We start from the raw sequence: 16,291 nt of genomic DNA, 5'->3' as shown, positions 1-16,291 counted from the left end.
TTCTTTTTAAAAAAGGCGATTGCAATGTTTGTGGCAATTATCGGGGAATTTAACTTTTAAGCACCGTTGGAAAGGTCATCGCAGACATTGTACTTCAAAGACTGAAAAGAATTGTTAACGTAGTTTATCCTGAGTCACAACACGGTTATCGGACTGGTCGTGGTACTATCGATGGAATATTCACAGTGAGACAACTCATGGAAAAGTCAAGGGAACAACATCGCCGTCTTTACATAGCCTTTATAGACTTCACCAAAGCCTTTGACACCGTCAACCGCACCCTCCTCTTTAAAATTCTTGCTAAAATTGGCTGTCCTCCGAAATTGCTGAAACACATTCGTATACAGCAGTTCAATGAAAAAGCTCAGCTTATTATAGATGGCGAACTTTCGAAACCGTTTGATTACAACAGTGGCGTTAAACAGGGATGTAAACTTGCCCCTACACTTTATGGAATGTACGCGGCTATATTGTTATGGGTAGCCTTCAAAGATATCAAACACGACCACTCAATCTTGATCCGTTTCCGTACAGACGGTAACCTGTTTGATTTAAGGAGACTCAAAGCAAAATCTAAGGTATTTTACGAATTCCTCAGGGAAGCCCAATATGCCGATGACATCGCACTGTTTAGTGATACTGCCTTTGGTCTGCAAAACCTATTGAACGCATATAACAACACCGCGTTTTGGTTTAAAAATCAACGCAAAGAAGACTGAAATCATGTGCCTCGGCCCAGATACAGACTTTTTCATTGATGAAGAAAAACTGGTCAACGTCAATCATTTCAAATGCCTGGGTAGTTCTGTTTCGAAAGACTGCACTCTGAAGCAGGAGCTGATCACACGTATACAGAACACATCAAGTGCTTATGGGCGACTGAAACAACGAGTTTTCGACAACCACAATCTAACCATAAGAACAAAAGTAAATGTTTACGTTCAGTGTCTATTACCGATCCTTCTATATGGAAGTGAATCGTGGTCGTTGTACGCCCATGAAATAAAACAGCTACGCACTATCCAACAACGACACCTCAGATCAATCATGAATATCAAGTGGGATGACTTCGTTAGCAACGAAGAAGTTTTGAAAAGAGCCGGAGCAGAGGATATTGAAGTCCTCCTTGCCAAAAATCGTCTACGTTGGCTTGGACATGTTGCTCGGATGGAGAACACTCGAATGGTCAAAATGCTAACGTTCGGTGAATTAGCAGAAGGTGCAAGAACGGTCGGGCGTCCAAGATTACGTTTTAAAGACAAAATTGCAAAAGTTTATTAAAAGTTGGTGGTTTGCTCAATACATGGTCTGACTTTGTTGCTGATCGTGTTAAGTGGCGACAGAGCATCAAAACGACATGCAACAAATTGAACGAACATTGTATAAACAAATACGAAAAAAGGAGATACAGTGGTGCTTGAAAGTTTGTGAACCCTTTAGAATTTTCTATATTTCTGCATAAATATGACCTAAAAAATCATCAGATTTTCACACAAGTCCTAAAAGAAGATAAAGAGAACCCAGTTAAACAAATGAGACAAAAATATTATACTTGGCCATTTATTTATTGAGGAAAATGATCCAATATTACATATCTGTGAGTGGCAAAAGTATGTGAACCTTTGCTTTCAGTATCTGATGTGACCCCCTTGTGCAGCAATAACTGCAACTAAACGTTTCCAGCAACTGTTGATCAGTCCTGCACACCGGCTTGGAGGAATTTTAGCCCGTTCCTCCGTACAGAACAGCTTCAACTCTGGGATGTTGGTGGGTTTCCTCACATGAACTGCTCACTTCAGGTCCTTCCACAACATTTCCATTGGATTAAGGTCAGGACTTTGACTTGGCCATTCCAAAATATTAACTTTATTCTTCTTTAACCATTCTTTGGTAGAACGACTTGTGTGCTTAGGGTCGTTGTCTTGCTGCATGACTCACCTTTTCTTGAGATTCAGTTCATGGACAGATGTCCTGACATTTTCCTTTAGAATTCGCTGGTATAATTCAGAATTCATTGTTCCATCAATGATGGCAAGTCGTCCTGGCCCAGATGCAGCAAAACAGGCCCAAACCATGATACTACCACCACCATGTTTCACAGATGGGATAAGGTTCTTATGCTGGAATGCAGCCTTTTCCTTTCACCAAACATAGCACTTCTCATTTCAACCAAAAAGTTCTATTTTGGTCTCATCTGTCCACAAAACATTTTTCCAATAGCCTTCTGGCTTATCCACGTGATCTTTAGCAAACTGCAGACGAGCAGCAATGTTCTTTTTGGAGAGCAGTGGCTTTCTCCTTGCAACCCTGCCATGCACACCATTGTTGTTCAGTGTTCTCCTGATGGTGGACTCATGAACATTAACATTAGCCAATGTGAGAGTGGCCTTCAGTTGCTTAGAAGTTACCCTGGGGTCCTTTGTGACCTCGCTGACTATTACACGCCTTGCTCTTGGAGTGATCGTTGTTGGTTGACCACTCCTGGGGAGGGTAACAATGGTCTCGAATTTCCTCCATTTGTACACAGTCTGTCTGACTGTGGATTGGTGGAGTCCAAACTCTTTAGAGATGGTTTTCTAACCTTTTCCAGCCTGATGAGCATCAACAACGCTTTTTCTGAGGTCCTCAGAAATCTCCTTTGTTCGTGCCATGATACACTTCCACAAACATGTGTTGTGAAGATCAGACTTTGATAGATCCCTGTTCATTAAATAAAACAGGGTGCCCACTCACACCTGATTGTCATCCCATTGGTTGAAAACACCTGACTCTAATTTCACCTTCAAATTAACTGCTAATCCTAGAGGTTCACGTACTTTTGCCACTCACAGATATGTAATATTGGATCATTTTCCTCAATAAATAAATGACCAAGTATCATATTTTTGTCTCATTTGTTTAACTGGGTTCTCTTTATCTACTTTTAGGACTTGTGTGAAAATCTGATGATGTTTTAGGTCATATTTATGTAGAAATCTAGAAAATTCTAACGGGTTCACAAACTTTCAAGCACCACTGTAATATTTAATCATTAATTTATTTTATACATTTAGCATTCTCTAATTGTTTAGCTGTTTCTGTATTTTGCTCGCTTGCGAGACTAGGCTAACATATATATATATAATCCCCCTTCGGACCTCTCGGCCAGCAGGGGATAAAAAACCCCAACTATGTTTAAGCCCCTCTGTGTCTCTCTGGGTAAGAGATAATGGATAAAACACAGCTGCCAGCCCAGTTCTGTACTGTATTTCGAGAATATTCAAGGAAGTCTGAGTCAAAATGGTAAAAACCGACTGCATCGACAACATACTGTGCTTTATCAAGGATAAAACAAATCCTTGTTTTTTATAATAAATCTCTAGTTGTTATATAAGGCCCTGGTCACACTATTGGTCCCACTGCAAAAAATGTCATGTCTAAGCTCCTGTTAGATATTTATCACCAAAAACACAACATGTCCTAATCGTGTTCATACAGGACGAGCTTGGGTCGCATCATGATTTTTTTCCTGCTCTATTTCCAGGTGACCACAGTCACCCAAAACCTCCCGTTTGACCATATGCCATGATATATACAGGACCAGATAGGAACTGTTCATAGTTTTTGCTGGTTTGGTATCTCCTCTATTTAAATTTCTTGTTGGTTGGACGACTAACAGCTGATAGTTTAAAAGTGTAGTAAGATTCAAGCTGCATGTTGAATGTCAGTCTCACCAAATGCAATGCAAACCCACGGTTCCATATGTGACATTTTCCGTAAACGACTTTAAGTTATTTCGTAGGCTGCTGTGTCCCAACAGGTAAGAATGGGAGCTAGAGCCCTGCACTCCCGCGGGAGTCCCGCGGGACTCGCGGGACAAATTTTGAAAGCTCATTGCGGGTGCAGGCGGGAGCAGGAGTGCACATATGCGGGCGCGGGCGGGAGTGCACATATGCGGGTGCGGGCGGGAGCGGTGATAAGCTGCAGTCCCGCTAACTAAAAACGTGCTTAAAATAAAATTTATAAATTATTAATTTATGTCTATCATATATAATTTGTGCTGGATATTTTATTTGGCATTAATAAAAACATTTTAAGATGCCTAAATTTGCAGAGAGAGTCAGATTGCCAGATTGAGTGAGGAATGGCATCTTAAATTTGCCATTGATCACCCTAACGGGCAATCCTTTGATCACTCTAATGACTCGCCGTTCACACCCAGCCTCCAGTGACCCACACTAACATGATGCCTCAATGACACCTTAGATGAGCTGGTCATCAGAATTCTGATTCTGATCCAGGAGAGGATAAATATCTCTCATACGTTTCCGATTCCTTTCCTCTTCCGTGTTTGAGATCTTTGATCATGGCAGAAGAGCAGAGCTCCTCTACTGAAGCTCACAGTGCTTCAAAAGTAAGTGCTGCTTTAAAAAGAGGTACATTTACCGTTAAAAAGTCAAGAGTCCTGAAATCGGACATTTTAGTTAGAAATGCTTTACAAATGTAAACTGGGTTAGCCTAATGTTTTGTATGGCTGAACAATAAATATACCAAATTTCCACTTGGAATTACGTGCTCGCCTGTCTTTTTTTATTGTTTATTATTATTATTATTATTATTATTATTAGAGACACTGACGAAGGCAACAGCCGAAACGTTTGTCTCCTTCTGCTGCTAAAAACAACTGAAAAGAAATGTAACTAAAAGAATAAGTTCAAGAGTGCGATCCATCTCTCCTTTCACACTAATTATTCATAGGAGACGCACCACGGGACAGCGCATACTTAAATGATTAGCCTACTTAAATAATTATTATTATTAGGTCTACATGCTGCCATTTCAACATTCCGAATTCAGAAACAAGGTAAATAATAACAAACGTGAACGTGAGCTGTAGATATTTATGCTCAAATCCACTCAAAGTAGGGGGCGGGGCACCATCACGCTGTGTCAAGACAAGAACTTTCCTGAGAAATAACGCGAACGTCTGCATCATGCGGGATTTGCGGGCGGGAGCGGGACAAAATATGGCAGGCGCGGGCGGGAGCGGGACTGAAAATCATAATTCTTTGCGGGCGCGGGAGGGAGCGGGACTGAAAATCATAATTCTTTGCGGGCGCGGGCGGGAGCGGGACTGCACAATGCGGGCGCGGGCGGGACTGAAAAATCCGACCCGCGCAGACCTCTAACGGGAGCCGTTCAAAATGCTCTCTGAGAAGGTGGAGTCTAACAGGTATACGACACAGACTTCTGAAACACTGATAATTTTAAGATGTACCATTCGGCCAAAGTTTATTCTTTTCAAATTTTCCATAAACATTTATCACTTACGGAATTTCAATTGCTTCTGAAACCATCATCATGTTCCCCTAGTGGAGTACCGTACTCCTCAGGGTGCTCCTGTCAGGACTCGACCCAACAGTTGCTGGAAGTCTGTCTTATCCATCATTATTCTTCTAATTTGTTGTGCGTCTAGTTCCAGAAGATTCTCAAACTTTGTCCATCTAGAAGATCGCGTGTCAAATAGAAGTTGTTTTTGAAGTTCACTATTGTCCATCCAGCAAATGTGTGCCAAGTACTTTAGTTATTGTTGTTCAAAACAGAATAGCTTTATGGACTGGGTCTTAGTTTTCTCTCGCAAGTCTGCATTAGACAGTTTGAAGCTCCGATCCAATTCCCCATGGAGACCATCGGAACCTGAAGGTTCTTCAGTGTTCGATTCTGAACCGGTGTGCCGATTCTGCTGAAATTTTCAAGTTTCACCACAAAGAAGGTGTGTTTACTTTGTTTGGATCGTTCACAAGCCGAGGTAAAGTGAATTTTAGAAACATTGAGTTGACACCACCTTCTTATTTGAAGCAGAAGAACCTTTCTGTTGCTTCATTCAGATGCCTAGATAACGTGCACTTGGTCCCACTGAGCTTTCCCTCCCTGTGATTTATTAACTTTAGGGTATTAGGAAATCAAAAAGTATAGCACTGGGTACATACAAGGATTTCTACATTTTTACCCTGTGTGTAATATAATTGGGACCAATAGCATACATCTTTAAAGGGGAACTGAAGTCATTTTTAAACTTGCTTTATTTCTTAATTAACGTGCTATTCAATTACATTTTCGGTTTTAGTAACTTTATATTGTGACTCGTATTGGCAACCAATTATAATTAAATATTATACTTATTGGCCTGTTCGGTTTTTAGCCGTGTTGAATTTAGTTCGTTTGGTCCACGGCAGGCGTCGCTTATCCGCGCGATCTTCACGAGACTTGTGCGAGACTTTGAAACGTGAAGAAGCGTCAGCCAGGTGTCAGTGCCGCCATTTTGAAAACTGTTTTCCAAACGAAGTATTGCACAAAAACGAGTTTAAATGACGATTACTGCCTACTTTTTTCAAACTTTCCTGATTGCTATCAAAACAAACAAAACTTCCGGCTTGATTACGTCAGCATTCGAAAGAGGGCGCGCGCGCCTTCTGACAACCCCTGTGTTCGAATCGCTCCCTACTCACTATATAGTGAGGACGCCGTTTTGTCGTGCTGTCCAAAACCTTAGTGAGGATTATTTACACCCTATATAGTGCACTCAAAGTATCCCACAATGCATCAGGAAAAGTAGTTACAACGACGGTCACTAACCAAAGCAATATATCCCATCATGCATTGCGGTCGCGCTGAAAGAAATCAAATTAAAAGTCTGAAATGTGATTTAATAAAAGGCAGCAGCGAAGAAGAAAGTTTTCAGCCTTGATTTAAAAGAACTGAAAGCTGCAGGTACTTTGTATTGATTAATGTGGGAAATGCGCTCAGTATAATATGGATTTATCACAAAAACACACGCGTGTATTTATTATTTTGAAACCCACCAGCCGACTGATCTGGCACGTTTTAATTGTGCGACAGTAATGACGTAAATACCAGCGCGACGGAGTAGTGTCCGAAAGCGTTTTTCATTTTACCAGTCCTCTATATAGTAATTCCCTATATAGGGAGTAGGGAGTAATGAACGAGTGAGTGATTTCGGACACGGGGAACGTTGGCAGATGTCGGTCACTTTGATTTCCGCTGTACGTTTTACTTCCGTCCTACGATGTCTCGCACAGGTCTCAACGAATCTCGTTTACGGCCATTGCTTTGACATATGGACTGATATATTACAGAGCGTATTTTAAACACTCAGAACAGTGACAAAATAGCGATCAGAAATGCATTCCTATATTTAATAAAATGAGATAAATACAATTTTGATTATAAAAAATTTGCCTTCAGTTCCCCTTTAAATGACAGAGCAGAAAAACTCTGTGATAGAGCCCTGCACTCCCACGGGACTCGCGGGACCCGCCGCAAAGCAGTGCGGCGCGGGACAAATTTTGAAAGCTCATTGCGGGCGCGGGCGGGACCGGAAGTGCACATATGCAGGCGCGGGCGGGAGCGGGAGTGCACATATGCAGGCGCGGGTGGGAGCGGTGATAAGCTGCAGTCCCGCTAACTAAAAACGTGTTTTAAACAGGTTACACAGTGACGGTAGGCTTGACTCAATGCTATCCCAGAAATCCTTCCTGTAATATGCAAATTTGGCTGTCCAATCAGAGGCGGCCAAATTTGCATATTACAGGAAGGATTTCTGGGATAGCATTGAGTCAAGCCTACCGTCACTGTGTAACCTGTCTCTCTGATTAGAGTTGTAGACTAACTCAAGCAGTAAATCACTTCACTCATGGTACAAAGCAAGCCCATTCACTTTTTTATGCTGATCAGAGAATTACAATGGTTTCTCATGTGACAAAAATGTGCGATTCGCGATTAAATATTTTAATCGCTTGACAGCACTAATTATTATTATTAGAGACACTACATGCTGAATTCAGAAACAAGGTAAATAATAACAAATGTGAACGTGAGCTGTAGATATTTATGCTCAAATCCACTCAAAGTAGGGGGCGGGGCACCATCACGCTGTGTCAAGACAAGAACTTTCCTGAGAAATAACGCGAACGTCTGCATCATGCGGGATTTGCGGGCGGGAGCGGGACAAAATATGGCAGGTGCGGGCGGGAACGGGACTGAAAAATCATAATTCTTTGCGGGCGCGGGCGGGAGCGGGACTGAAAAATCCGACCCACGCAGACCTCTACTCTGCGACCGATTGGTGACCTGCCCAGGCTGAACCCTGCCTCTTGCCCAATGTCAGATGGGTGTGGCTCCAGCTTCCCCACAAGCCTGACAGATGCTAATAATAATTATGATCTTTTGAAAATATTGTCTGCTCCTTACCTCAATACATAGGCAGGTGGGCTCGCCTTTCTCTGTTACTGCACACTCTCTTCCTGCACCGCAGAACACATTAGCACACACCTTCGACTTGCTCTGAGGTTCCTGCAGAGAAACACACACACACACACACATTATCGATACAGATATATAATATACTATACACACACTGCATACTCTATTAAAAACAACAACAACAACAACAACAAAAAAAAAAACCCACAGGGCAAGGTTCCTGTAGTCCGAAAAGGTTTGATTTCCAAACTATGGTTTTGCCCTACAGTGTCTTGCAAAAGTATTCCCCCCCCTTTGAATTTTCTCACATTTTGTTGAGTTATAACTTGAACTGAAATGAACTTAATCGGGATTACAAGTCAGTAGCACATTTTGTCAGGAGCAAAATTTATTGCTTTTTTTCATTGAAATGAATAGAACAACCCTGAGTGTATAAGACTGTCTGCACATTTACCCTTCATTACTTGACAATGATTAGATAATTAGTAAATTTCCATTTATAGCATTTACCGAATGTATTTTCATGCCATCACAAATAAGCAATGGATACCATAAGGCTAAAACAGACTTACAGACGAGTTAATGTGGGAGTCACAGCAAAGAAAACAATACAAGTTGTTTTTTAATAAACTATACACAGGACCAGTTAAAGGTTTGGACACACCTTCTCATACAACGTTGCTTCAGTCTTTGTTACCTCGCCCGATACGGAGTAAGCGGGGCGAGGTATTGTTTTCAGTCGGGTTTCTTTGTTTTTATGGTAAACGATATTACGGGAAAACGGCTGGATCAGTCTTCCAGGATAGATGGGCACTGGTCTCAAATAGACCCGCCACATTTTGAGGGTCGTCCGGTCAAGGTCACCAAAAAGGTCAAAATTGTTTTTGTTGTGTCTACTGCCTCATATAGTAGAGGCGCGAGCCACTACGTCATCGTGCTGTAAGAATGTAAGAGTGTAACAGTCGCGCACTGCGCATACGCATACACGTGTTCTGATTAAAATGGCCGGTGAGCGTATACAATTCGGTTCACCATTCGAAATAAACGGACTAAACTAAAGAAATCGCTTTCAGACATGTTTATGCTTATTACAGAGGGAAAGCGCGTTCCATTGAGCTCAAGCGCCGGGCCATTTCCGGAAAATAAGAGTTTGGGTCATGGCGACAGCGTGTGTATGTCAGCTTCGGTTCGGCGGTTTCAGTTTCGAAAACTCTAAGAGATAAGAGGAGAATAATATAAAGTACAAACACTTGGTATATTTTACTTCTGTGATTTTTTAAAAAAATGTTGATTTTTGGATTACGCTTCATTTTTGTGGCTACTGCCTCATAGAGTAAATATATACGCTATATTTACTGAATGGACATGGGATCAGAAAACTATTTTATTTATAAGCAGGAGCCACACGGACCCATAGGGAACCGATTTTTTTTTTCGTGATATCTTCCTTCATATTCATCATAAGTGCTACCGGGCGAGGTTTGTTTTACCTGGGAACACTTGTTTCTTTTTATAACTGTTTATTCATTAATGCATTTTAAAAATACTAAATTTCATGCACTTTCTGCTCGGATCATTATTTCCACCCGGACTATACTGTACACGTCGCAAAGGGGTTTAAAAGGACACCATTACACAAGCTCAACACTAGATGGAGTGATAGCATTAAACAAAAGAGTTGCTCAGTCGGGCTCGTCTTTAACTCCACCGAGAGCTGCTCATCTCAGGACTGGAAGAGTTTCCCAAACCTGCACCATAGCTCCAGATCTGGATAATTAGCTTCCCTTGGAGAGCTTGTTAGTGAAAGCAAGGCTGCGATCGAGTGCATTCGTTACACTGGGCCTTTAGGAAACGACCTAACAAGTTTTCTTCATAACATCATGGGATTTTCACCAAACGGCTATTCAAACTAACCGTCAGCATTTGCCAAGTCCCCATGTGTTGTCTAAAGTTCAGAAATGGGAACTTGAAATAAATTAAATTAAAATTCTGTCTACATTTCAGGGAACATGCTGACAAAAAATGTTGAGAAAAGAGTGCAAAAAAGCACTAAAGGGGCACAAAGTGTTTGTGCATGAATTATTACAAGAATATCTCATCTCATCTCATTATCTCTAGCCGCTTTATCCTGCTCTACAGGGTCGCAGGCGAGCTGGAGCCTATCCCAGCTGACTACGGGCGAAAGGCGGGGTACACCCTGGACAAGTCGCCAGGTCATCACAGGGCTGACACGTAGACACAGACGACCATTCACACTCACATTTATTACAAGAATATTTTGAATTATTATTATTATTTCTTTTAAATAATGAATTCATAGAATAAGTTAAATAAATTATGCAGAAGTGATACAGGCAGCAGCTCTTCATGCACACCCTCACTCATGACCTCTGACCTCTGTGTCCAATAAACGCGATCCAAATTGCATCTTATGCTTTATGAGGTTTCCATTTAAACCTTAAAAAGAGATTGCTGAGTGTATTCTGTCTTTATAGTCCAGCTACTTGAAAACACAACCTGATGGATATGATGGTTTGATATTACAGTCAAAAAGACAATCAATTCAATAGCACAGGAAGCTCACACACACACACCACACACACACACCACACACACACACCACACACACACACCACACACACACACACACACACACGCAGAGTCTCAGGAGGGAGGATAAATATCACTCTCTATAAATGGCATAACTCTCTCTGCTTCCCACAAACTCCCATCAGGCCGCCTGCCTCTTGTTACCCTGACAACAGGATGTTCTCCTTGAAAAGAAGGGCATGGGGGGTATAAAGCGCTTCCCTCCTGCTCCTGTAACGAATGGCGCTCCACTGGGAGGGAAATTGTGCTCGACTTACAGCCAGCATGGACGAGCCTTTAGCTGGAGCACAGCAGCTCGTGAAGCTGGAGACAGACTTATCAAAACACACTGATGCAAGTGAGGGCTAGAAAAGTGCCGCTGCAGCAGAAAAACAAGTTACTTTATTTATTTCATAGCAAGGAAATATGAGAAAGCGCACACACACACACCTCCTTATTACTGCTTCTGTAAACCAACAGCAATAATACATTCTCCTATTTAAAGATTTCCTACGCGATGGATTATTTGTCCGTTAACAATAAAGGAAGACGTAACAAAGCAGTTCTTCATGTAGCTATTAATTATATAATGATTTATACTGCACTCATTCTAATAGTTTTTAGCTCATCCAGCTGGATGAGCTTATGCGATCACGCGTTATCCGTCCACAATTTACAAAAATCGCTACTCCTACAGGATTGATCAGATTTCAGTCAAACTCACACACAATGTTCTGCAGGTGGACGTGCATAAAAGTTGTCAAGATAGTCATATTACCTGTAATCTCATCTCATCTCATTATCTCTAGCCGCTTTATCCTTCTACAGGGTCGCAGGCGAGCTGGAGCCTATCCCAGCTGACTATGGGCGAAAGGCGAGGTACACCCTGGACAAGTCGCCAGGTCATCACAGGGCTGACACATAGACACAGACAACCATTCACACTCACATTCACACCTACGCTCAATTTAGAGTCACCAGTTAACCTAACCTGCATGTCTTTGGACTGTGGGGGAAACCGGAGCACCCGGAGGAAACCCACGCGGACACGGGGACAACATGCAAACTCCACACAGAAAGGCCCTCGTTGGCCACGGGGCTCGAACCCGGACCTTCTTGCTGTGAGGCGACAGCGCTAACCACTACACCACCGTGCCGCCCCTGCTGGGACGTTTTCACTGAAACTCACCCAGAAGACTCTAAAGACTTCTCTATTCCAACAAGAATTGTTCACCAGGTGGCGTCACCTACCATGGATGCGGCTACACAGGGGTTACTTGCAATTTCACGAAAATCGCTACTCCTCTGACAGGAGTGATCAGATTTTGATCAAGCTCGTATAGAATGTTCCCCAGGTTGGTTTGTATAAAGGTTGCCCAGACGGTGGCGCCACTTGTCATAGTTACAATTTTATAGGTGTCTGAAATTTTTCGGCGACTCGTCACATTAAACACTACTCTTTGTAAACTGCTGGGACGTCTCATCTCATCTCATTATCTGTAGCCACTTTATCCTGTTCTACAGGGTCGCAGGCAAGCTGGAGCCTATCCCAGCTGACTACGGGCGAAAGGCGGGGTACACCCTGGACAAGTCGCCAGGTCATCACAGGGCTGACGCATAGACACAGACAACCATTCACACTCACATTCACACCTACAGTCAATTTAGAGTCACCAGTTAACCTAACCTGCATGTCTTTGGACTGTGGGGGAAACCGGAGCACCCGGAGGAAACCCACGCGGACACGGGGAGAACATGCAAACTCCGCACAGAAAGGCCCTCGCCGGCCACGGGGCTCGAACCCGGACCTTCTTGCTGTGAGGCAACAGCACTAACCACTACACCACCGTGCCGCCCACTGTAAAATATATTTAAAATATATTTTTCAGTTCTTCTCCTTTTACGTTTCATTTCTTAGAAATACAGCCTTTACTGTGTGGCACGCAAAATCAACATACTGTATTAGGCATCATGAACATGCCTTTGTGCTGTATTTGCCCTGGTACCATGTGAGCTGAACTGGGACTTCAATGTATCAGTGGAGCTAAAATTAGTGCACCCCACTGATTGATCACATGCAGTTACCTCTCCACCAGCACAAAATGTAAAAAGTGCTTGCGGCAACACCACAGTTTTAAACAAGGAAAATCTGACATCTTTGAGTTGGGGTAAACATAAATAAAATCCACTCATTCAGTTTGTTTGTGACTTGCATATAATATCACATCATGAACCTGATGCCCTCGTGTGTAGTGCAGAATGACATTTGTTCTTCAACCGCAGATGTACTGCTTCTGTTATCGTTGGCTTTTTAAACATTGTCTGGCAAGCTTTTCGTTCAAACAACTATGTGTAGTTCCAGTCAAAATTTGGACACACCTTCGAATTCAATGTTTTTTCTTTATTTTTATTCCTTAAAAGACGCTTCATGTCTTAAAGTAATGATGGATGTCGTTTCTCTTTACTTAGTTGAGTGGTTCTTGACATAATATGGATTACTACAGTTGTGCTGTGGAGTAGGGTTATTTACTGTATTTTTATTATTTACTATTTGATGATGTCAAATGCATGAAGAAGGCAAGAAACTCGTCCACTAATTAACTTTTGACGAGGCACACGTCTTAATTGAAAAGCATTCCAGGTGACTCCCTCATGAAGCTGGTTAAGATAATGCCAACAGTGTACAAAGTGTCATCAAGGTAAACAGTGGATACTTTGAAGAATCTAAAATATGAAATGGTATTTTGTTTTTTAACACTTTTTTTGTTTACTACAGTATTCCATATATGTTCCAGATGTTATTTCATAGTTTTGATGTCTTCAGTATTGTTCTACAATGTAGAAAATACAAAATACAGAAAAACCTGTGAATAAGGAGCAGGCTTATAGTACTCGAGTCCGGCTCGTGCCCTAATTTGAAAGACTTGTGATTTGACTTGGACTTGAACACTGATGACCCGGACTCGTGCGTTAACTGCATTTGGATTCATAAATTGGAGACGAGGACTCAGATTTTCTCTTTATTTTTTTGTAACATGCCATAATAATTTGGCATAAGATATTTGCATTAATTTTTATACTAATTTTGTGCAAGAGAATGCACGTTCACCTGTTCATACGTCATGCTCAGGAACAAACTAACGTTAATGGCGCTAAAATGCCTAGAGAGAACGCCGCTAGGATTGTCTGCTTTGCTTCTACAGTCTTCTCGTGCAGTGGGAAAAAATGCACTGCTGTGTGTTCCATATGTAGAAGAACTATCGAGGAGACGACGGGGACGACCTCGAACTTCAATCGTCATTTGGTAAGACTCCACCCAGAGAAGGAAGTGACACACTATGTTCATTGCTCTGTTGATAGTGGGCGGGGCTTGCTGAGCGATGAACTAGCTAGTGTTAACCCTCTCTCATGTTATTTGCCCTCTTGATAGTGGGTGGGGCTTGCTGAGCGATGAACAAGCTATGTATCTGTAGCCTGTTAATTAAAATGGGGTGGTCGAGCAGTAACGTTAGTCCGACACAGTAGCAGAGACGCTTTCACATAAAGGCAGCAACAGCCACCGTCAAATGGTGCCGATGGAGTCTTGTTCTCGGACTCGACTTGGATCAATAGTAGACCCGATTCGAAATTTTCTTTAATGACTTGGACTTGATTCGGACTTGAACACTGGGGACTCGAGACTGGGCTCGGACTTGAGGTTTAGTGACTCGACTACAACACTGATGAGGAGGGGTGTACAAACTTTTGACTGGTACTGTATTTTTGTTAACAGTTGGTATTTGGCTGTGTTCATGCACCTGGGAAGCTATTAAGTAAATGCTTCCTTGTCTTGGAGTTTGTGTGCCTTTGTTTTCACCGTGTCCTGTGTTTGGTTGTCCATTTGAGAGAGAAAGGCAGTAGGTTGCCATCAAATGAGAGATTTTAAGTTTCCTGGATTTTAGAGTAAGATTCCACTGCATGCTCAGCAACAGATAACCTCCAGGGAAAGAGACTCCTCCTGTTTTCCCCAGAGCTGACAACATTGTTAACAAGATCTACCAACCTTGCTAAAGGGGCAGTGTTGGCTCAGCAGTTACGGTTCTGGACTACTGATCAGAAGTTTGTGTGTTCAAATTCCAGTACTGCAGTCACTGTTGGATCCTTAACTCTCATGTCTTCAGCTTTACTGTATGTTATTTTGGATAAAAGTGTTTAACAAATGAATGCAGAAGGAAAAAAGCAACAACTGAATTTTACCACCTCTTCTTCTTCTTCTTTAGTGTTCTGTCTGATGGCAGGTCCGGCTCTGACATCCATCAGAGTTTCTAGGGAACGTTTACAGTAGTGGTTTCCCATCGCCTTCTACTGGATTATTATAGAGGTTTTCTCCTTTCAAACATTCACACCTATGGAGTAGCCAGTTAACCTAACCATGTCTTTGGACTGTAGGGGAAACCGGAGCACCCGGAGGAAACCCACGTGGAGAACACACAAACTCCACACAGAAAGGCCCCCTGTCATTCACTGGGCTCAAACCCAGAACCTTCTTGCTGTGCGGCAACAGTGCTAACCATGACCCCATCGTACTGCAATTTTATCACCACCCCCACAAAGCAAGCAAACAAACAAACAAACAAACAAACAAACAAACAAACAAACAAACAAACAAACAAACAAACAAACAAACAAAAAAGCCTCAATGAAGTTGTAGCTCATACCGGCCACTGCTGTTGTGTGTGAGTTTGAAATCTGATCAATCCTGTAGGAGGAGTAACGATTTTTGTGAAATTGCATATGACCCCTGTGTAGCCGCATCCATAGCAGGTGGCACCACGTGGTGAACGATTCTTGTTGGAATATATCTTTAGAGTCTTCTGAGTGAGTTTCAGTGAAAATGTCCCAGCAGTTTACGGAGAGTAGCATTTAATCTGACAAGTCACCCAAAATTTTCAAACGCCCATAAAATGTTAAATATGACAGTGGCGCCACCATCTTGGCAACTTTTATACAAACCAACCTGGGGAATATTCCATACGAGTTTGATCAAAATCTGATTTTCGTGAAATTGCACGTGACCCCTCTGTAGCTTCATCTATGGTAGGTGGCGCCACCTGGTGAACAACTCTTGCTGGAATAGAGAAGGCTTTAGAGTCTTCTGGATGAGTTTCAGTGAAAACATCCTGGCAGTTTATGAAGAGTAGCGTATAATGTGATGAGTCACCCAAAAATTTCAGATACCCATAAAATCGTAAATATTACAGGTATTTTGACTATCTTGACAACTTTTATGCATACCCACCTGGGGAACACTGCATGTGAATTCGATTGAAATCTGATTAATCCTGTAGGAGGAATAGCAATTATTGTAAATTGTGGACAGACGACGATGATGGATGATGACAGATGACAGACGGATGACGGATGGACGATGCGTGATCGCATAAGCTCATCTGGCCTGGCC

General features: G+C 42.2%; 1 protein-coding gene across 1 annotated transcript in view; it reads right to left on the bottom strand.

Annotated features, from left to right (window-relative positions):
• Window positions 1-16,291, bottom strand: part of fstl1b (follistatin-like 1b) — a 216,913-nt gene that overhangs the window by 60,635 nt on the left and 139,987 nt on the right. Inside the window, exon 3 of the mRNA XM_060930408.1 lies at window positions 8,251-8,352. Within this exon, the coding sequence (XP_060786391.1) occupies window positions 8,251-8,352 (102 nt within the window). The remainder of the gene's footprint in view (window positions 1-8,250; window positions 8,353-16,291) is intronic.

Source organism: Neoarius graeffei, chromosome 9 (genome assembly GCF_027579695.1).
Source record: "Neoarius graeffei isolate fNeoGra1 chromosome 9, fNeoGra1.pri, whole genome shotgun sequence".
NCBI lineage: Eukaryota > Metazoa > Chordata > Actinopteri > Siluriformes > Ariidae > Neoarius > Neoarius graeffei.
The sequence above is the reverse complement of the archived record's forward strand: the minus strand, read 5'-3'. Positions and strand labels throughout refer to the sequence as shown.